The sequence below is a fragment of the Gymnoscopelus microlampas genome (genome assembly GCF_963454915.1).
Source record: "Gymnoscopelus microlampas genome assembly, chromosome: 8".
Lineage (NCBI taxonomy): Eukaryota > Metazoa > Chordata > Actinopteri > Myctophiformes > Myctophidae > Gymnoscopelus > Gymnoscopelus microlampas.
In genome coordinates, this window is record NC_139945.1 from 7,526,264 (window position 1) to 7,548,186 (window position 21,923).

General features: G+C 43.0%; 2 protein-coding genes across 2 annotated transcripts in view; one reads left to right on the forward strand and one right to left on the reverse strand.

The window, feature by feature from the left end:
• Positions 1-4,710: 4,710 nt before the first annotated feature.
• The window catches only part of kbtbd3 (kelch repeat and BTB (POZ) domain containing 3), a gene marked incomplete at both ends in the record, with an annotated part of 19,202 nt that continues 1,989 nt past the window's right edge, over positions 4,711-21,923 (forward strand). The window contains 7 exons of the mRNA XM_084064061.1: positions 4,711-5,000; positions 7,324-7,489; positions 7,893-8,075; positions 13,170-13,343; positions 14,519-14,830; positions 17,187-17,429; positions 19,606-19,649. Coding sequence (XP_083920187.1) covers positions 4,711-5,000; positions 7,324-7,489; positions 7,893-8,075; positions 13,170-13,343; positions 14,519-14,830; positions 17,187-17,429; positions 19,606-19,649 — 1,412 coding nt within the window. The remainder of the gene's footprint in view (positions 5,001-7,323; positions 7,490-7,892; positions 8,076-13,169; positions 13,344-14,518; positions 14,831-17,186; positions 17,430-19,605; positions 19,650-21,923) is intronic.
• Positions 12,249-12,851, reverse strand: LOC311050834 (small ribosomal subunit protein eS7-like; the record flags this gene model as incomplete). The annotated part of the gene is made up of 1 exon (XM_084065002.1): positions 12,249-12,851. Exon 1 carries the CDS (start codon positions 12,834-12,836, stop codon positions 12,249-12,251), a length of 588 nt encoding a protein of 195 aa, XP_083921128.1. The 5' UTR covers positions 12,837-12,851.

The window sequence follows — 21,923 nt, forward strand, 5'->3', positions numbered from 1 at the left end:
AGTCTATTGCTCAAGGAGCAACACGATACCAGGAATAGCGACCGACCAGCCATGGATCGAACCTGGAACCTTCCGGTTTGCACTCTACCTCCTAAGCTGCTGGACCTTAGCTGGGGTGACTTGATTCTACAGAGCTAATTTTCAAACTACAATGACAGGCCAAAGTCTGTTAGTCTTCGCCAGCACATGAATGGCAACTATTTGTTTAAGTTAATGTCATAAGTTGTTATTAATTATTAATAGTGCCATTGTCTGGGAAACAGCATTCATTTACACAAGTGTTGCGGAGAGGTTGTGGTGTTGTTGGGTGGATATTGTTCTGATAGAAGGATTGGAAATTCAGTGACTGGTTAATTCTTTTGAGAATTTATTGAAGTTTCTAGAGGAACATGCACAGAAAGCAAATATTTTCTGTCATAAATAGACAGGTTCATAGGTTTCTTCTGTTGCAAATGTTTCACTGTTAAAAAATGAAAATGACAAAGTAAAGACTATATATTGTTGTTAAAAAGATAAATTATCTAAATTCGATTTAAATAGTGTTGCAACTTTGAATATACATCTTAGAAGTTGCACAGAAGCAAGCACAGTTACAGTAGTGCTTACCGCAGAGAGAAATTCTGACATATTTTTGTCAATAAACTTTGTCAATCAATTTTAGTTCTTCAACCTTGTTATTTTTTTGTTTATTCTTATTTTTTGGGTCTTTGTTTACAAGATGATAAAGCGGTTTGTTTGTTTGATTTATGAATGAAAGATAATAAAAATGTACGTGTCACAGCTCGGCATCTAGGCTACAGTTTACCAATTGAAATATAAGTATATTTGCAAATTATCAATAATAAAGAATGGTATAACATACGTTTGTATTTTCATGTAGTGCTACCATTAACCCAGCTCGCACTGCACCTCCCATCCAGCACCCATCCAGCATTGGCTATCACAACCACAATCTCGAGTAAACATTAAAATTAAAAAAAAAAAGAAACACCACCAAACTATTACATTGTCCTTAATTTAGAAGAATATAATAACTTTAAAGGCAGACAAGTTTACCGGTTTAAATAAGCATATTTAATCACAAATTAACAACAAAGAATGGTTTTATTTTCATCTAAGGATGTCTGTCCGTCCATTACTTTGGTCACAACCAACATCAATTACTGGCTGGACTGCCATTATGCGATTTGCTATGCACCTTAAGGATGTCCCCTAATGATGCCACCATTAGGCCAACATGTATCCACGTGCACACATCCTACTCCCAACCAAGTTACCTCGAAAACTACAGGCTGAATTGCTGTGAGATTTGCTGTTCACCACCATGTTCCCCAGAGGATGGACCCAAAGGACTGGTTCTCTATGTCAGGTTCAGGGACCACGGGCGGTCCAAATGGACCTTTATGGGTCTGTAACTCAGAGAGTGTACAAACAGAACTGGACCATTGGACCATTATCATGTTAATGTTAAAAAAAAGCACTGAGGACTTACAGTGTAGATTGGGGTTCCAGTAAGTTCAGTAATTCTCAACCTTTTTAATTTCAAGGGCCCCCAGCTTGATATGTAATTAACCACGGACCCCATGTTCGTTATGCATTAGATCACAGACCCCCATTTGATGCAGGTGTTTTGTTCTGGGACAGTAATCTACACTGTTAATGTAACTCTGAAAGGTGTGCAAATGGAACCACATGGACCTTACGGTCCATGTGGTTCCATTTGTACACCCCCAGAGTTACAGACCATAACGGTCCATTTGGAACCCTGGTGGTCCCTGGAGTCACTGTTGAGAAACAGTGACTCAAAGGACCTTTCTTCTAGTCGAGTGCCAGCTTAATGGCCAAAAGGTCCACTTCTGAAACGTTAATGGTCAGATTACCATCAAGGAAGAGTTGGATTTTAAGATGTCTGTGCAGGTAGGTGCCATCCAAACATATTATATCATTACTTAACCCTTGATCTTTATTAGTTTGCAAGTACACACACACACACGCACACACGCACGCACGCACGCGCGCGCACATAATAAAGCAGTTAAAACGGACCAGTCTATGACTGTCCAGTAATTTTGAAGTATTTTGAAGCGCACACAAAGAGTTACCAAATGTAATAGTTCACAGTAAGGTATCGCCATCTAGTGTTTGCAGCATGCAAATGTAGGCTCCTATATCGGCATCCATGTGTCGGATGTTTTTGGTTTGTTTGTTTGTTTGTTTGTTTGCAGTTACCTCTAGTCTATAACCTAGTTAGTTATAAAAATAAAATAATAATATGATCAGCCTAATCCTTGCAATTGAGAGATTACACATTGAATATAATGGTGGCTGCTTGTTACTTTTAAAACGTCTCTGAAGCTCATATGGCTACCTAGTCCCTCCCAGTGTTATTATAAGCGACTTGGGCTTCGTCTGTAAACTTGCTTGTACATATTGGTAGTTGCGGGTTACGTTTTCTTGGACTTGTTTCTAAAGTGTATTTCAAACAATATTTGTATTATTATTATTTAAACCAGTGGTTCTCAAATATTCCAAAAATGTTATGTACCACTATAGGGAGCATTTGTGATGTTAGAATGTTTCAAAAAAATACTCCAAATATCCCACATTTTATTGCAAGAGTTTTTGAAAATTGCAGATCTACAAGCTCACAACATATGCATCGCAACGCGTTGTGAGCATGCAGATCTGCTATTTTCAAATTATAGGCGATAAATCATAGCCGATGTTGCTTGTTTTCGTAGGCGGTTGCTTATTTCTCTCACAAAATTTGGCAATGCTGTCCCTGACCAAGCGAGAGAGACCCTGGTTAGAATCCCAGCTGAATACCAGTCAAAATGGCTACTGTGTGAGTGAGAAGGGGTTTATCGTCCAATAGCCTACCAAATGTCAACAACAAAATGATCCAGGATAAACTAGACGTCTACCAGCTTTGGTGACAAAGGAACTCAAATTCCCAGCTGGCACTGCGCCTCTCATCCTGCGTAGGCTAAACGCAATCTCGAGTAAAAATAAAAATAAAAATAAAAATAAAATAATACATTAAAATGTCAAATAAAAGGGAAAAACAAACCAACAACACACTAGACGATTAGATTTTCCTTCTGCAATTTAGAACAAATTATGATTAGCCTACTATCACGATATGATAGGACTAAAACAAAGATTTAAAAAAAATGTACTTCAGTAAAAGTACAAAAGAATCGGCTTCAAAATATACTTAAAGTACCAAAAGTAAAAGTACTCATTGTGCAGAATGTCCCATTCTTTTCACAAGTTAAAACAAATCTTTTGAAAACAAGCTCACAATGCGTTGCGATGCGACGCATTGTGAGCTTGTAGATGGGCTATTTTCAAGTGGCTAATGTATATTTTGTAATTATAAAACAAATCTACAAAGTAACTAGTAACTAATAAAAGTATAATATTTGCCTCTGAGATGCAGTGGAGTAGAAGTAAAAGTGTGAACATTGGAAATACTCCAGTAAAGTAAAAAAAATACCTAAACATTTTACTTAAGTACAGTACTTGAGTAAATGTACTTGGTTACTATCCACCACTGCCTACTAGCAAGACCAAAGCTACTAGTATCTGAGTCATACCCTCGCGAGATCTCGCTCTACCGGAAGCGAGAGCATCATGCGAAAAGGAGCTGTCCAGGGTGCTGATTCGGTAAGTAGTAGTGGCTCTCTAAAATATTTCACATTTAACATGGTTTCATTGTGTGTTTGTTTAGACTTCACAGACAGACAGTGTCTACATACTGTAGTTTGTAAGAGCATGACATTAGAGTAAAAAACCCTTCCTTGACAACGGGTTGGCAAGACAAACATGCATAGATATATCCCTTCAAATTGTCTCTAGCCCAAAGCCATGCTTAAGGGTGTGGACGAAATAGTCAGCACTACCCTATATAAATAATGAAATTACTGATCATTATTTGTTCCATTTTCTCTTATCATCATCATCTCTCTGATGTCTGTATGTCTGTCTGTCTGTCTGTCCGTCTGATCAGTCCGTCCGTCCGTCTCATCAGTCCGTCCGTCCGTCCGTCTGTCTGTCTGTCTCTCTCTCTCTCTCTCTCTCTCTCTCTCTCTCTCTCTCTCTCTCTCTCTCTCTCTCTCTCTCTCTCTCCCTCCCTCTCTCTCTCTCTCTCTCTCTCTCTCTCTGATGTTTATTGTTGGAGTCTGTATTTTGTATGTATCTATGGACCTTGAGTCTGCAATAAAGACATTCATTCATTCTCTCTCTCTCTCTCTCTCTCTCTCTCTCTCTCTCTCTCTCTCTCTCTCTCTCTCTCTCTCTCTCTCTCTCTCTCTCTCTCTCTCTCCCTCCCTCCCTCCCTCTCTCTCTCTCTCTCTCTCTCTCTCTCTCTCTCTCTCTCTCTCTCTCTCTCTCTCTCTCTCTCCCAGTATTGCTCTGTTCAATTTATCTCCTCTGTCCTTTCATTATATCTGCCTCTCTGTCTCTCATTCAGTCTAATTGGACATGTGTACACTCAGACCGACAGTGAGATTTCAGATAATCCAAGTAATAAAACGAGTAAACAAACATTCTTCCAAAATTTCAGATCTACGAGCTCACGGATACTTCCTGCAAAGAGATTTAGGTCTAGAGGGGGAAAACAAGGAGGGGGACCTAATAGAGATCCCTGGGGTTTAAGTGGGTTTACTGGTTAACCTTTATCGATTCTTCTTGTCAGACACTGGCAAGATGGATGAACGTCTGGGCTTGTCCTCCCTACCCACCGACGGCCAGAACGGCAGGACCAGCAGCAGCAGCTGCAGCCTTCCAAACGGAGACACCGACGGGGTGCCACGGTGCAACGGCGCCCCAGCACACAGGACCCACCTCCGGGTGTCAGAGGCCCACGGGCTGCAGCTCCTGAGCGTGCTGCGGTCGTTCAGGGAGAGGGGTCTCCTGTTCGACTTCACCATCAAGGCCCAGGAGCACAGCTTCCCCTGCCACCGCTGTGTGCTGGCGTCATGCAGCGACTTCTTCAGGTGTGTGTGTGCGTGCGCGTGCGTGTGTGCGTGCGTGCGTGCGTGCCAGTGTAGTGTGTGTGTGTGTGTGTGTGCGTGACAAATCCTAGACAATATCTAGTCTCATATCACAATATTCATATATTGTGATATGAGACTAGATATTGTCTAGGATTTTGTAATATTGTGATATATGTGTTGTCTTTTCCTGGTTTTAATCATTTAAGCCTTTTTGTGTCTTTGAAAAAATGCTGCATGCTCGCTATTATGTTTTGGCGAAAAGGATATTATCGTCACATAAATATTGTGATTTTGTCCATATCGCCCAGCCATAATGTATGCATGTGTGTGTATGAGAGGGAGGGAGAGAGAGAGAGAGAGGGAGAGACAGCTGCAGCAATGAGGTGTTTTGTATTTTGCTGCATCATGCATCAAAGTGACAGTTTGCGACATGCAACAGATACAATAGATTTACTTGACCACTGTGTAAGTAAGTATTTTGAGTATCTGTACTTTACTCAAGTATTTGTACTTTTGGATACTGCTGACTTTCATTCCATTACGTTTCCAAGATGAATATTACTACATTTCTAGGAAGGAAAAAAGTATACTATGAATTAACCACTTAGGGCGCGCTCCCACCGCACTTTTATTTTACCTCTGGGGCGGAATCTGCCAATGCTTTGTCACTGTAAATGCGTGGATTCACGCAAGAGCGGATCTTTCCGCCTGTCGCGCAGACCGTGCGTTTAACCGCCCTACATGACTTGTCCATTTGAAGCATAAAACTGCTGATTTCCCCTAGCCTGGTATGGCCAGACTAGGGCATTTTTCTTTTTGCAATGGCAGATTCGTCTGGAACCAGGCTAGATTTCCCCCCTCTGTCCAATCGGGTGAGTCGAAGGCGGACCATCCCAAGACTCAGGAAGCACCATGGTGCTCAAGGCAGAGGCGGTGCGGGCTACGGGCAAGGTCCTGAAAGTGAGTGACAGGCGCGTCACTCCCGTTTTTTAGAATCCGCTGGCTGCAAAAAACTGTGGCCACGCACAACCTGCGCACAAGGCTAGCCGACCATGTTTTGGTGGGAGCGCGCCCTTAAGCCCTATTTCAAATATAGTAAAACAAGCTCACAACACGTCACATTCTTTTCTTCTGGAACATCTTTGATGTTTTGGTAAAATATCAAATATTTTCAACAGAATCGCCAGAATGTATTTTGTTAATGGGCGTGGCTAGCGATTCCGAGGCTTGAGCCAGGCTAATATAACATTGCCTTGATATAAAAAGAATATGTACTTTACTTTGTAATTTGTACTTTTGAATACCTTTATCATATTATTGACTTTATGTGTATTTTACTTTAATTCAGGTACAAATTTGACTGAGCAACTTTAACTTGTAGTTAAGTAATGTTTTACCAGGAGTGTCTATAGACCAATTATGTGTTTACAAACATTGAGACTGGACACACGGCACAGGTGACTGTTTCATGTAATCAATTCCCAACAGATTCCCAAACCTGCTGTTTTGGGGTGTGCTGGTTTCAGTTCATTGAACCTCCTCTGTGTGTAGGCTAGTGAGGTGCGCCCTGGCGAGACATTTGTACTTCATCGCGCAACGGTATTGCGCAAATAGAACAGCTGACATACAAGCTCAGAACCACGTTGCGGATGCGAACTCTGTGAGCTTGAAGGTCTGCTATTCTCGGCCGTTCTCTGCGTGCGACACCTTGGCGGGGCGGAGCATAAATTGGGCTTGACTGGCTGCAGCTGCGCGAGCCAAGCAGGTTCTGGTGCCATGATCATAGAGCGCTCCCTCCGTTCTTATGACAGCCACTGGAGGTGGGGTTTGGGGGACAACTGCTTTGAATTGTTATTATTGTTTACACACAACAGAAACCAAGGATTATATATTTCAAGAGCGAGAGATCACAGTAAAAATCCTAAGCATTCTTCCTCCATACTGGGAGAAAAACATCATCTGAAAGTTTGATGGGATGCCTTTTTATATGTGAGGCTGTGACCACTTTTACATTGCATCTTATGAGAGGTGGGGTTATTTTGCTGCCGACCTGTGCGCGCATACTGGTTCTTATCAGTGTGACGTTGTCTGTTAAGGTGTCTATATACAGGATGACTTAAGTACTGGGGTTGAGTACTTTGTCCATCACTGGCACTGACTGCACCCTTTCCTCATCCTCTTAGTCGTATGACGAATCTTCTTTTTTTTCTTTAATTATCTTTTAACATTTTTGAAAATCGTGGCCTATAATGTCATGCCCAAAACAGGGACGGCAGATTGAAAGTGGTTTAATATAATAAAGTGTCACATGCTCCATGTTTAGGGCCATGTTTGAGGTGGACATGCGTGAGCGTGACGATGGCTCAGTGACTCTGGGGAACCAGCCTCCGTTGGCAGTGCATTTCTTTCTGGACTTTGCTTACTCTGGAGAGGCCATCATCACTGACAGCAACGTGGACATGTTGTTCCACCTCGCCTCCTTCCTTCAGGTAAAAATAAAGATAAAATCATGTGGATATCAGGATTCATGCGACCAGCCTGTGACATCATCGACATCATCATCTATGATGCCAGTTGTCTATGACAGGGGTTCCTAAACCCTTTAGTTGAAGAGTCCCAAAAGAGAAATTTGGTGTGTCTCCGCTACCCAAACGGCGCAATATGCTTTATTAATTCTTTAAAAATGTTAGAATTTTATTTCACTCAAAGAAAATGTGTAGGCAAACAATCAATATTTACTCGCGACCCATAAGAATGGCTCCTCAACCAAAAATGGGTCCAGAGTCATTGTTTGGGAAACACATTAACTATTTTTAAAAGTACATTCCTTTGTAAAGTACATCTGGACCTGTGTTGTTTTTTGTATTCTTTCCATTGTGTGTCTGCACTCAGGTTTCAGTTCTCTCCAAAGCCTGCAGTGAATTCCTCATCGGAACCCTGGACCTTTCTAACTGTCTGTCACTGCTGGGTCTGGCTGAGGGATACGGCTCTGCATCGCTTCTGCAGCGAGCCAACGAGTTTGTGGTACAAAACTTCCACGAGCTCTCCTCAACCCAGGACTTCCTGGATATGCAGGTGTGTTGAAAATGGAATGATAAAAAAAAAATCCATTCCATTTATTTGACTTGGAGCGATTGATCATGGTCATTGTGGTTAGCTTAATGGTGCATTCATATAGCGCCTTTACCCAAAAAAATGTACAATGTGAATTACATTCACACATACACATTCACGGTGGAGGAAACCATGCAAGGCACCAACCAACCCACTCATCGGAAGCAGTTAGGCCCTAACTGTGATATTTTTGTTCTAAGAACAAAATATTGTTACTGTACTTAGGCTGTTACTGTAACTTGGCGGGAAGACGCCAGGGATTGATTCCAAAACCGATCTTCCTTCTTGAGACACTGCGACCCACCATACGGCTCTTTCCATCTGGTGTAAAGTACATTCTTTTTTTTCAAAGCCATAAATCTTTAATGACCCAACTCTCTTACAGAACAAAATGTTACACTACCCTCCTTTTTATGGCGTCACATACGGATGGACTGGTGTCGTATATTAGCCCTTATTTGCTATATTTTATAAACAGTGTGCAAGACAAAATAGATGGAACTGTGAAATGTAACCTACTAAAGTCAGAATAATCATGTTTTGACTCAGGCCCAGACTGGCGTCTGCTAATCAATCAGGAACACTGCATGCAGCTGTGAAGTACAGTCATTTAAATGTCTTTGTCTTCCCATCCTGCTCACACCTTGAGCAGGGGAAGATAGAGAGACAGTAGGCTACCATTTGCCAATGTTCAAAGGACTTCAGAGCATGATCAACAGGTGGGGGATCATTGACCCCCACCCACATGAACCATCTGCATTCAAATGTGAACTTACTGTATAAAGGTGACTGATATGTGATTGCTACGAGTACTGGTAGGGCGTTAGGCTGTGCTGCAGGCCAGGGCTTCTGCCCTGGCTCTATGCTGTTTGCTGCTATGATGAATGAATAAATGGTGAATATGGAAACTCTGGGTCCGCGATGTGATGTCCTCTCTTCTCCTCCACTTCTTATTACAACTAACCAGCCGGGTAACCCGCATTTTGGGCCTCTTCTGACACGACATTTGGCGAACCAGCGGCTATTGTTGCTTTCCTTTCCGGGAGCACTTTAGAGAAGAACCTGTGTATTTTGAGGTCGCGGGCCTGGCTGGGTGAGGAGGATTGGATCCATGAGTCTTCCTGCGGCGGGGAGGACCATCGCGGAGCAAGCCATGGAGACGTCAGCGGGACATGGGGTTTCTACGGTGCCTACGATGGATGACCTCGCAGCGGCGGCGACGCTGTGATGACTACGACGGCCTCGGGACCACATCTTAGATGGCTACGCTTCTCTACTCTTCTCTACTCTTTCCATGGTTGCTAGTGGAGCGCGGGGCTGTGAAGACGGCGTTGCGGAGGACTTGCTGTGGAGAAGTCCTCCGTGGGGGGAGGAGAGGTGAGAATGGAGAGGCTATTTTTTGGCTGGAGGACAAGATACGATCTGGGACCTGTGCTCAGCTTTTTTGCTGAGGTGCATGGACATTGAGAAAGAGACTACAAGAGCGACATTTTCGGATGGGAACACTGACAATACAGGACGAGAGGTTATATTTGAAAGTGGTAAAGTGAATTAAACCGCGGAGCGTCTATTTTTGTTGCCGTGAGAGACAGTGTGAAGAGGATTTAGTTGTGACACTTTCTGGTCACTGGTATTTTATGTGAGTTTACTGTGTGAATTATTATTTCATTGAAGGTACACATGAGTTTTGTGCTGAGAAGACCGGGCGATTCCCGTGACGAGGTACATGCGAGAAGGTTTTATCGTTTGGTGATATGTATAATTCAACTGTAGACTGTCAGCATCCAAAGTTTGGTTGGCTGTGTAACATTTTATTCCAGAGTTTAAGGTTAACAGGGAGGACCTACACACTGATTGGGAAGGGGAAATATAGGTTGATGCGAAAGAGAGCATCCTATGTATTTTCTCTGAATAAGATTTTCTGAGTAAGGTTAGGAGGTAGGCACTCCAATCCCTTGCTCAAAACAGGCGACGGTGGGACTGCAAGGTTCCGAGGGCACGTTAAAGACTTTCTATAGTGCTGGGGAGAAGTACTGAAGGCCCCCGTGTCTAATGAAGAATGAGTTTACATTCTACCGTGGTTTCGTCTAGTCGATGTGCCGACTGCCGCTAGTTGTAAGGCAGCACATGGTGCGTGGATGACAGTCCACACCTAACCGGAAGAGAGCGCGGGGGCTCACCGGTTACAGGCAAGGCTGGTGAAAACGGTTAAAGTTTCTATACCCATAGCGAGAATGGGATAGGGAGCAGACCGTCGGTTTCCTGCTCAGAGTGCCAATCACACTTTGAGTAAGGGATCGCTATCGACTGGGTCACCGGCCGGTCGGGTCGCAGATAGGCATTAAATCCATGAAGAACTCAGTGAGGAGGACTGATTGGTCGCCGCGCCCGGCTCAATGTACAGTCAGGCCATCATAAGCTGAAAGCGAAAGGACAGCTAAGTAGGCGAGTGATGCTCCTGTGATCGGTGTCTTTGAAAAGAAGACACCGGGAAGCAGGAGGCTGAGATTTTTGTCCAGGGGAGCCTGGGTAGGGACCTCAGATGGAAAGGGGTCCAGCCTGGGATTGCGCCCTGTCGAGGGAGATCCGAAGGACTTAAGTGGTTTTATATGTTAAGCTTGTTATATTTTTAAATAGGTTCAGTATTTTGCCTTCTGAAATCAGTCCAGCGTCATGTGACCCATGACATAGGCAACAGATGTAAGCCGATATTGTTTCTAAATACTGATATTCTTTCTTGATTTGTGTAACAGTTTGTCTATTTTTATTTTGAAATTGAATGTACATCACTGTATGATTTTATTGTGTAACTTTGATGCCTGTATCTAAGTTGTTTTGTCTGGATGTGTTGTTTGTGTTGAATCTTACTGAATGTCTTTTGTTCTGTTTGGAGTCGAGCCATGGTCTTGGGGGGTCGTATAGGTGTAAGTGAGAATGTTATTTTTGATGTTTTTCTTGCAAACTGTTCTATTTAATATACTTGTTGCGAAAGACGTTAGAGTCTTTCGTGGGGGGATGTGTCGTATATTAGCCCTTATTTGCTATATTTTATAAACAGTGTGCAAGACAAAATAGATGGAACTGTGAAATGTAACCTACTAAAGTCAGAATAATCATGTTTTGACTCAGGCCCAGACTGGCGTCTGCTAATCAATCAGGAACACTGCATGCAGCTGTGAAGTACAGTCATTTAAATGTCTTTGTCTTCCCATCCTGCTCACACCTTGAGCAGGGGAAGATAGAGAGACAGTAGGCTACCATTTGCCAATGTTCAAAGGACTTCAGAGCATGATCAACAGGTGGGGGATCATTGACCCCCACCCACATGAACCATCTGCATTCAAATGTGAACTTACTGTATAAAGGTGACTGATATGTGATTGCTACGAGTACTGGTAGGGCGTTAGGCTGTGCTGCAGGCCAGGGCTTCTGCCCTGGCTCTATGCTGTTTGCTGCTATGATGAATGAATAAATGGTGAATATGGAAACTCTGGGTCCGCGATGTGATGTCCTCTCTTCTCCTCCACTTCTTATTACAACTAACCAGCCGGGTAACCCGCATTTTGGGCCTCTTCTGACACGACACTGGTCAGCACCATATTTCTTGTGCACACTGCCAGTACGCTAATAACTGAGTACCCCCACTTTTTCCACGTATGGTTTATTCTTGTGTTTTATATATAATAAATAAAAGGGACTGTGATCAGTTAAACCTTTTCTTTTTCTTCCTTTTTTTACCCCCTTTTTCTCCCCAATTTAGTCATTATGCCAATTGATTCCTCCCCACACACATTTCTGTGTATTGTCCTGGCTGTCCTGGCTCACCTGCCAGTGAGGAGCCCTCACCGGGAGGACGTAGAGCCTTCGTCCTACTCCACCCAACACTCCCTGCTGACAGGCACCGCCTCAGCCCGTAGGAGTACGTTTAGTGACAAATATCACCCTCCCCACCTGAACATGGACCAATTGTGCTCATAAAGACGCTCGGCTTTGCCAAGCGTCTTTATGAAACATTGCCCAAATTTGGAGTCATAGATATGTCATAGACGACAGACATCATCGATGACTTATGCCATGTTTTCTTTTTTTCCCATTATTTTTTGACAGTTAACAAATGTATGTCATCTGCACACTTTACAGCAGAACGTCTACAAATTCAAAAACAACGTCTTTGCCTGTGAGACTCTTGTAGACACCAGTGAAGGTCTCGACTTTGTGTTCTACATTGCTCTGCTGAGCCTTGTCCAGAAGGACCTTGATGAGGCGACTGCTGCCCAGCTCGGGGCTAACCCTGGTCCTCTTCCCCACGATCTCACTGGGAAACACCAGGTCCCCCAGGATGGCATTGTGCACGGACGTCAGCGTACGGCTCCTGGGACGCTTCTGAGGTTGCTTTGAGCATTTCCTGGTGGGTTTGGGCAGGATTTTCCTCTGTGCGATGAAGACGACATGCTTTCCACTGAACTTCCTCTCCAGCTCTCTCACCAGATGAACCTCAATCCTCTGGAAAGACTTCAGCTGAGGCACAGGAACAAAGATGATGATGGCCTTCCTGTTGCCACCGACTTCAATTTCCTTTGCAGCTGTGATGTTCAGTACGCTGAGCTGAGCCTTCAGATCAGTGTTCAACTCCAGCTCGTCGAGAGCCTGGGAGATCTCAGACACAAACCTGTCTGGCTGTTCGCCATTCGGCTTCACAATTTCGGCGCTGGTACTTGACATTACCTTTGTCTCTCTGTCAACGACGGGAAAAGATTACCTCGATAACTTGCGAGGTTTGAATTTATTCACATCTCGCCCTACTGATATCATAGATGACTGATGTCATAGATTACATAGACATAGATATATACGGGCATGATGACATCATGGATCTCCATAAATGGGCTTAAAAGGGACAAGGAGTGACAGATACAGAAATCTCCATATCGGTCAGATCGGCGGTGCGACGTAGGTGTGAGGGCTGCGTCGCAACCCAAACTCTAGTAAAAGTAAAAATGTTTCACATTTGATCAGTTAATTGATTTAACAATGAGAATAAATGTCTTCCTGCAGGTGAATGTGTTGGACGGGTGCCTGAGGTCGGATGTACTGAGCATGCCCAGCGAAGAGGCAGTGGTGATGTCACTTCTGCGATGGATACGTCATGATGTCACAGGGAGACGGAAGCTGTTGCCTCGACTACTGTCTCTGACTCGACCGCACCAACTCCCTGCACCTGCACTAAAGGTACACAGCAAAATACAGTGTTCTGTTCACAACCACTTAACCACTTGAACCCCAGCATCCATATTCTGGGGGGGACATCAGCCAAAAATGTATGATAGCATGTGCATTTTCTGGGAAAAACGCAGTCCAGGTACAGAGCCAATTCAGGTCCGTCTTACTAAGTCTAGAGGGGTTAAGCGGTTAAAGGGCAAGACCACTTTGGTAGAGGTTTGGGTTGTGTAATTAATTACCTTGCCATGATGTAACTCCAAAGTTGGACAAAAAAATCTAAAATAATTGCTCCATTGATTAGAAATTGAAAATCAAAATACATTCCTCATTGACCTACATTGTACGGTTAACAGCTCTCAAAGTCAATCTTTTAGCACGTAAACAAACCTATAATGACATATACCCAAAATAGGGATGCAATGTTGAAAGTGGTTACGTTAACGATGCTGAGAGACAATAACAAATGTAAGCTCTATATTCTGATAGTAATCATTGGTATAGAGTGACAGTGTCTGTTCAGTAACAGGGGTCGCCCTGTCTCTCCAACTCAAATAAATAACAATACATAATACACAGAAAATACATTTTCAGGTGGGTTACAAATGTAATGCAATCACAAAGATCTATTATCAGCCAGTTCCAAGTTTGTCAGTCCAATTTTTTTTTTTTTTACATGTAGAGCAGAGACCCGACAGTCCCACCCTGAGCAAGCAATTTTGCAACAGTGGCAACGAAAAACTCCCTCTTAACTGGAAGAAACGTCAGGCAGACCAGACCCTAGGCTCTAGGGTGGGCGGCCTTCTGCCTCGACCGTGTCGGGGGGAAAGAAGAGAGAGAGAGGGAGAGACAGAAAGAGATACGAGTAGTAACAATAACAATAGTAGCAAATATAATAGTGTAAGATAGTATATGATAATATAATATAGAACAACAATAATGTGTATGCAGTATATAATGGTATAATATAAGAATGTTAAGATAATATACAGTATAGTGTAGTGGTATAGTGTAATGTAGTAGAAATCCACGGTCGTGCTCCATGGAGAGGCCCGGTCCGCAGTCACAGTCTTGAGCCGCAGCTTGGGGTCCGTAGTGACAGTCCATGGAATTGTCCAGCCTAGAAGTAACAAATGCGTGATACCTCTCTCTTTGTGTCTCTCACTCTCTCTCCATCTCATCACAAGGCCCTGCGCGACTCGGACGCTCTCCTGTGCGGCAACGAGTCGTGTCTCTCCCTCCTGTCGGAGGCCCAGGGTAGACAGAGCCAGCACGGCGGCCTGCTCCCTGACGCGCGCCCCGCCACCACGCAGACGTACATCTACGTCCACAAGACGGAGGAAAACGGCGAGATCCGCCACACCTTCTGCTACTGCCTGGAAACGGACCAGTGGAGGGAGCTGGGGACAGGCCAGCAGGGCCCGGGACAGGGACAGGGACAGGGGACAGCGATGGTGCCCGACCCGCCAGGCTCTTACCTCACCAGCTATGCTGAGAAGGTAGGTCAACCTTATTGACACAGTTATGTCAATGTTGCGGCTGCATTGGGAACGCCTTACTGCTTTATGGTTATGGCTGAGTCAGAGTGACGTCAGAGGTCCACCGGCAGGCCCGCCGGCCCTCCCATTAGACAATTTTAATGTAGGACATACATCGTTGACCGGCGCCCTCCCTTCTTTCCCTCTACCACACCAAATATCTTTGCCGAAAATAGCCGATGTACAAGCTTGTTGTGGGCTTGTAGACAGTGTTGCCAGATTCTGTGAGAGAAACAAGCAACCTTGTGGGGAAATTATAATATGCAGATCTGGCAACCCTGCTTGTAGATCGGCTATTTTGGCCAAATGTTTGCCCCCACACATTAGTGCAGCATGAGCTCTATACATTTCACGCTCTCACCAGCACCACGCTGCATGACATCATACACACCTCATACTAAGGACCACAATGGAAACAAGCTGTAAGCTTTTTGTGCGTTATCCTTTTGATTGGGTCAGATGTAAGTTACATGTGACATGATCAATAAATCAATCAATCAATCAATCAATCATTCAAGCCCCAGAATAGTGATGCTAGGGTTAGGGTTAGGATGCTTGAACGTTCTTACTCCTAAGTTATCATCATGCAAATACTGTAAAGTGACCTGTGCCCGTGTCCTTGGTGTTGTTCACCACACACTTGGGGGGGGGGGGAGAGAGAGAGATCAATAGGAACAGAGAGAGAGAGAGAGAGAGAGAGAGAGAGAGAGAGAGAGAGAGAGAGAGAGAGAGAGAGAGAGAGAGAGAGAGAGTAAGAGAAAGCAGAGAACAGCGTGGTGAGTCAAAGATAGTGGAGCGTCATGCTCTGTCTGCAGATCTGTCTGTCTGTCTGTTAACAGACAGACAGATCTGTCTGTCTGTTAAGAGACATACAGATCTGTCTGTCTGTTAAGAGGCAGCTCAGCAGAAGCGGATCTGGAGTCCAGACGCAGCGCTATCAGGGACAACGATCTGGAGTAGTTCTTCTATTACACAGTGATTCTCAATCTGTTTCATTTCAGTGACTCCCAGTTTAATATACATTAGGCCACACCGACCCCCATTTGATACAATTGTTTTATCTCTGGTATACCAATCTACACTGTAAAATACTGTGTTCATTTAACTCTGAGGGTGTACAAAATGGAACCGAATGGACCCTTATGAGTCCATCTGGTTTCATTTGTACACACTTAAGTTGAAGACCTGTAAGGGTCCATTTCGACCTCTGGTGGTTCTCGGATCCCACATTGAGAACAAACAGTGCTCTTGTATGTGTTAGAACTGCATAGTCAGTTTTTTTTATTTGATTGCGTTTGTAAATCGGTTTCATTCGAATGCTTTTTTTATCTTTGGATTTGTATTTTTACACTTATTGTATTAACATTTCTTTAAGTTGTTATCTCTCTCGCCGGGGTTATTGCATGAGTACTCCGTCCACCACTGACACATATTAGCAGTACCGTTTCCCAAGACAATTAACTATGTCCTTTACAGATGGGGTCTTCAACATGGGGTCTAGGGGGTCTTGAGAGTTACTATAAGGGGGGCTGCCGAATGTTTTTTTTTTACATTAACCACTTGAACCCCCTAACGTCCCTATTCTAGGGCGAAAATCTTCCGAAAATAGCCGAAGCTCCTAAGGCATTGCGCGTTAATGCCTTGTGAGCTTGTAGATCGGCTATTTTTGGCGAAGAGGTTTGGTGTAGAGGGAAAAAAGAGCAGGCTACAGAGCCAAAGGTCAAGTTGAGGGTTTAAGCTGTTAAATTAATCTAAAACGTTTAATCTGAAACACAATTTTATACAATATGTTTGATTTGATTTGGATCCCTTTCTTCCAAGAGTCCAGTCCCATATGTAGTGGGGGGGGGGTCTCAGCTTCATCTCTCTCTCGGCTAAGTGGACCATGGCCTGAAAAACGTTAGCCTGGGACCAGACGAATCTGCGAGTGCAAAAAAAAATCGCACTCTGCGATTTGGGTCTGGCACTGCTCCATAGATAATCCATTTCCTGCTCCAGAAGACGTGGGTGACCAATCAGGGCCCAGGATTCAAATATGGGAGACTGTAATTGGTAGTTGGTTGTAGTTCTAACCAATTGCGTCGAGGGCCATTGTTTTGATCCCGCCCCTTGGGGAAAAAAACGTCTTCATGGAGGCACCAGACTCATATCCACGCAGTGATATAGTCTGGCCACGCGAGGCTAGAAAAACGTTAAAGATGCTTTACAGTCATTTGGAATTTTAAAAAATGAAATAAAAATAAATAAAGAAGTTTACAACTTCCAAAATCCCACAAGCTATAATAATGAATACTAATCTCCTATAATTTCCTCTCAGATGTTTGTGACCGGTGGTTGCCGGGGTAACTGCTGCCGGGCGGTGCGCCTCCATGTGGCCGAGGCGTTCCACGACGCCACGGACGAGGTGTGGTGCTACTGTCCCGTCACCGGCACCGTCACCCCGGCGCCCGCCATGTCCAAACCCCGCACCATGCACACGGCCGTCGCCTGCCTGGACAGAGTGTACGTCATCGGGGGACGGACCAGGGGCTCCAGAGGAGGGGCTCTCAACCTACTAGAGGTAACATGCTATATACTGTACTGTTCATATAGCCTACTTCACTGTTTCCCAAACAGTGGGTCAGGACCCATTTTTATGGGTCACACAAGTAAATATCCCATTATTTTTGTTCCCACCATTTAGATTTTGATTATTATTTCAAAAGATTTTCAAAAATTGTAGATCTACTATTTTCACTAGTTTGGGTCCCAGGAAGACAGCTATGTGAGCTTGCAGATCTGCTATTTTCACTCGTTTGGATCCCAGGGAGACATCAAACTTCTCTTATGGGTCTCGAGCTAAAAAGTTTGTGAACCAGTGGCCTACTGGTACCGTATATACAGGGTTCAATTTGGAAGAATAACAATCAATCAATCAAAGCCCCCCAACAAATCCAACCCTGTAACACAGTATCTATAGTATCTAGGCTATTTATCACATAGCTAGCCTTTATTTGACCTGGTTAGAGAAGTGATAAAAGGAGAAAAGGAGTAGTAATCTTGTGCAGATTTGTGAGTTGCCATATAACTAGGTCAATATGGAAGTAATCGATTTAATCGATTTTCATAATAGATTTATGTGCGACACCGCAGTACAACAAAGTATAAAATAGGGCTTTAGTGGTTAATCAGACAAATTGATTTAGTCGATTATAAAAAAAACTATTTCAATCTTTTTTGCGGCGATTTCTCTTTTTGTTGATATTACATATAAAAGAAGAAAGACAAAAAGTAATTGATAGAATGATTAATTGCTGAGTAATCAATCGATAGTTGCAGGCCTAAATATAACCCTGCGGGGTCACACGGCAGCTGACCAATGAACACAAGCGAAAGGCGTGTCTTCCCATGGGGTTGCACTGCAGTACAATGATCAGTCAGACTCAGCACAGTTGAAAGTGGCACACAGGCATAACTGACACCACAAGCAATCTTAGCTTAACCCAGGGGTTTTCAGCAGGGGGTCCGGGACCCCTAGGGGGTCCTCAGAGTTACTACAGAGGGGGCCGCCAAATCTTTGTGTGATGGGATATATTTTAATACTAATATATTTTAATACTTACCAACATTAGCTGAAAATAGCAGATCTACAAGCGCTGCGAGGCGTTGTGAGCCTGTAGATCGGCTATTTTCGGCAAAGAGGTTTGGTGTGGAGGATAATTAGAGCATAACAAGTATACAGACCCAGTGGTCAAGTTTACAAAGCATTGAGGGTGTAAGTGCTTAAATGTCTGAAAACACAAGACAATATGGGGGTCCCTGCTTCATCTCTCTCTCAGCTAGGGGGTCCTTGGCCTGAAAAACATTGAAGACCCCTGGCTTAACCCATTAAGACCTGAGGCCGATTCTACAAATGCCTTCCAGGGAGGCATTTGAATCAGTAGTTCACTTCTCACACGTTCAAGATTTTTCAAAAATCTTCAAAAATAGCAGATATGTACAAGCTCGCAGCGCGGCATGAAATGATGCGCTGTGAGCTTGTATATCTGCTATTTTTGAATAGCCAACGCTAAAATCTAAAATGACACATATGCTTTCCCGGGTTTACCAGAGCTTCAGCTGCAGAGCTCAACACGATTAGATTCATTGAACCCTATTGTCCCTATTCTGAGGGGAATATTAACACAAAATAGCAGATCTACAAGCGTGTCCAAAACCGTTTAATTTTCAGGAAATGGAAAAGAAAATAATCTGTGTTGCAATGGATCCAATGTAGTTATAATTTAGTCACAAGCTCTTGTTAATACTGTAATATAATATAAAACCCACAGACAGACTTAATCACTTTCAACCTGGAGTGCCTAGAAAAGCGCTATATACATTGTATGCATCATTATTTATTGTTATTATTATTACACTTATTGTTGTTATTATTATTATTATTATTATTATTATTATTATTATTATTATTATTATTATTATTATAGGCCAAATCTTTCAACAGGAAAAATAGCTGATCTACAAGCTGCTCAGGTGCTACTTCTGCATGACACTGTCACAAGTGCCATACTGTCATACAAGTAAAGTAGGGCATTAACATATGAACATTCAAAGATAAAACGATATGCAAATGATCTCCAACAACATAGATACAGCAGCAAAACTGTGAACACACAATGAAGACTAGATGAAGAGCTCAAGTTGCCGTCCTTATATTTGTAACTTTTTTTAAGTTCTGTTCTTCTGTTCTCCTGTAGGTGGAGTATTATAACCCTCTGACTCAGACCTGGTGCTCTGCAAGGTTGTTATACTTTTGAATTTGTTACTTTGAATGTTTATTTAGTTCTGACTTTGTTTTCAGTCTCAGTTTAGTTTTGATTCGTTTTTAAAGCTGGTTTGCTAGTTTAGTTTTTTTTTTTTTTTTTTTTTTTTTAAAGGCTGAAGTTTTAGTTTCGTTTTTATTAGATTTAGTTAGTGTTTAGTTAGTAGATTTAGTGTTTTTTATTGTAACATGGATTATGGTCAGGGGCAAGATTCAACCAGAAAATGCCTAACTACGAGCTCACAACGTGTTGTAGTGAGCTTATTAGAGCGGCTATTTTTTGCTATTTGTGAAGATTTTTGACAAAGACTAAGGTAGAGAAAACTAAGGTTTTCTCTATGATTTCAGTTTAAGTCCGTTTTGTAAGCACACTGGCCCTCATTTATCAACGCGGTGCAGCCCAAATAATGGGCGTACGGCGAGATCACCGCAGCTTTCGGCATTTATCAATATATCCTGACGTGGGCTTCATCCTACTTTACGCTGAGATCTCACGTCTGGTCGAGACCAGTTGTTGACGTTGGCTGCGCCCGTTTATTCCATTCTAGACCTGCGGAGCAGCATTGTCTGACGGTCTGACAGGCATCTGGACACATATATCCACTCCAAAATGTATATCTACACTAATAAATAATCCCTGTGAAAATATAACATTTTATAAAGTAATTTAAACAAACTGCTTTAACAGTCATTCGGTTGCATTGGCTATTTTCAAAATATACAGCGCTTCATGCGAGCACATTTTCGGGACTCCCGACGATCATTTCATGGACTACTACAAACTTACAGTAGCTTGTCCTATGTTATGTCCTATGTTATATGGAGAGTTATGAAGACTACAACCTGGCTGGGTTAAGGATATAAACCCGACGCTCCAATCTCTTATTAACGTGGCGGCACGGAATCACTGCAGCCTGGCCGAGTCTTACTGCACTGCTCGGTACGGGATAAATAAATGAATATTCAAACGTATTCCATTCATGGCGATGTGATTGTTATCATAATATGTCATTCATATTATATAGGCTACAAGCCTAAGTGACAAAGATACCGCTGCGGATTACATGAAAAACACAGGCGGGCGCGTGTGTGTGTGTGTGTGTGTGTGTGTGAGAGAGAGAGAGGGGCATGTGCGTGTGCGTGTGTGGCGACTGGCGAGGCGATGGGGGGAATCTATTTCTTATTGGCTTTTCATGTCTTTGGTCGTATTCTGGTTCGTCTTCATGTCGTAAAATCGGGGCTTTTTGAGAATATTTAAGGGCGTGTTATTTAAATGACGCTCGTTTTCAGACGTGAGATTTATCAAAGCTCCGACCTGATGTACGATCGGATCAGCTGTTTAGGATCCTTTGATAAATGTGACTTTGACGTTGGTGCACGGCCGAACATATGGAAAAATATACGCCGGTTTATACGCTGCGTTGATAAATGAGGGCCACTGTGTCTCAGAGGAGGGCTGTGGACAGTTCAGAAACCTACCAGTGAGGATTCCAAGCTACTAGAAACTACAGTCTTTCTCTTCCTGGGAAGTTAGCATGCTGAAATAGAATCCATTGTTATTGCATTAATACAAATATAACATTGAAATGTTAATATTAATATTTATTAAATATTGTTTGAAATGACCAAATCTCCGGGTTTCTGGACTGTCCACAGCCCTCCACTGAGACACAGACCTAATAGACAAAAATGCTACCATCCTTTAATAAGCATTAGTGAGGAGCATGAAGATATGGTTGAAAAAGTGGTCCTTTAAAGGATAGTTCACCCCCAAAATGATGTTTTTTCTATCGATTAGTCACCCCATGGAGACTTGAATTCATGGATATTTTTTGGTTTTGTCGCATTCCTACAGTAAGCCAATAATTTGATGACCGTCAGCGGTTCCGGTAGGAGACACAAAGAGTCTCCTTTGTGTCTCCTACCGGAACCGCTGCCTACCGGTCTACTGGTCATCAAATTCAGTGGTGTAACGTAACTAAGTATAGTAAGTACAATTTTGAGGTACTTTTACTTTACTGGAGTATTTTCAATTGTCTATACTTTTACTTCTACTCCACTACATCTCAGAGGCAAATATTGTACTTTTACTCCACTACAATTATTTGATACTTTAGTTACTTGTTACTTTGCAGATATACATTATTATATTATAAAACACACATTAACCACTCTAGCACTATTTTATACCTACGCTATTTGAAAATAGCAGATCTACAAGCTCACAACGCGCCGCGATGCGACGCGTTGTGA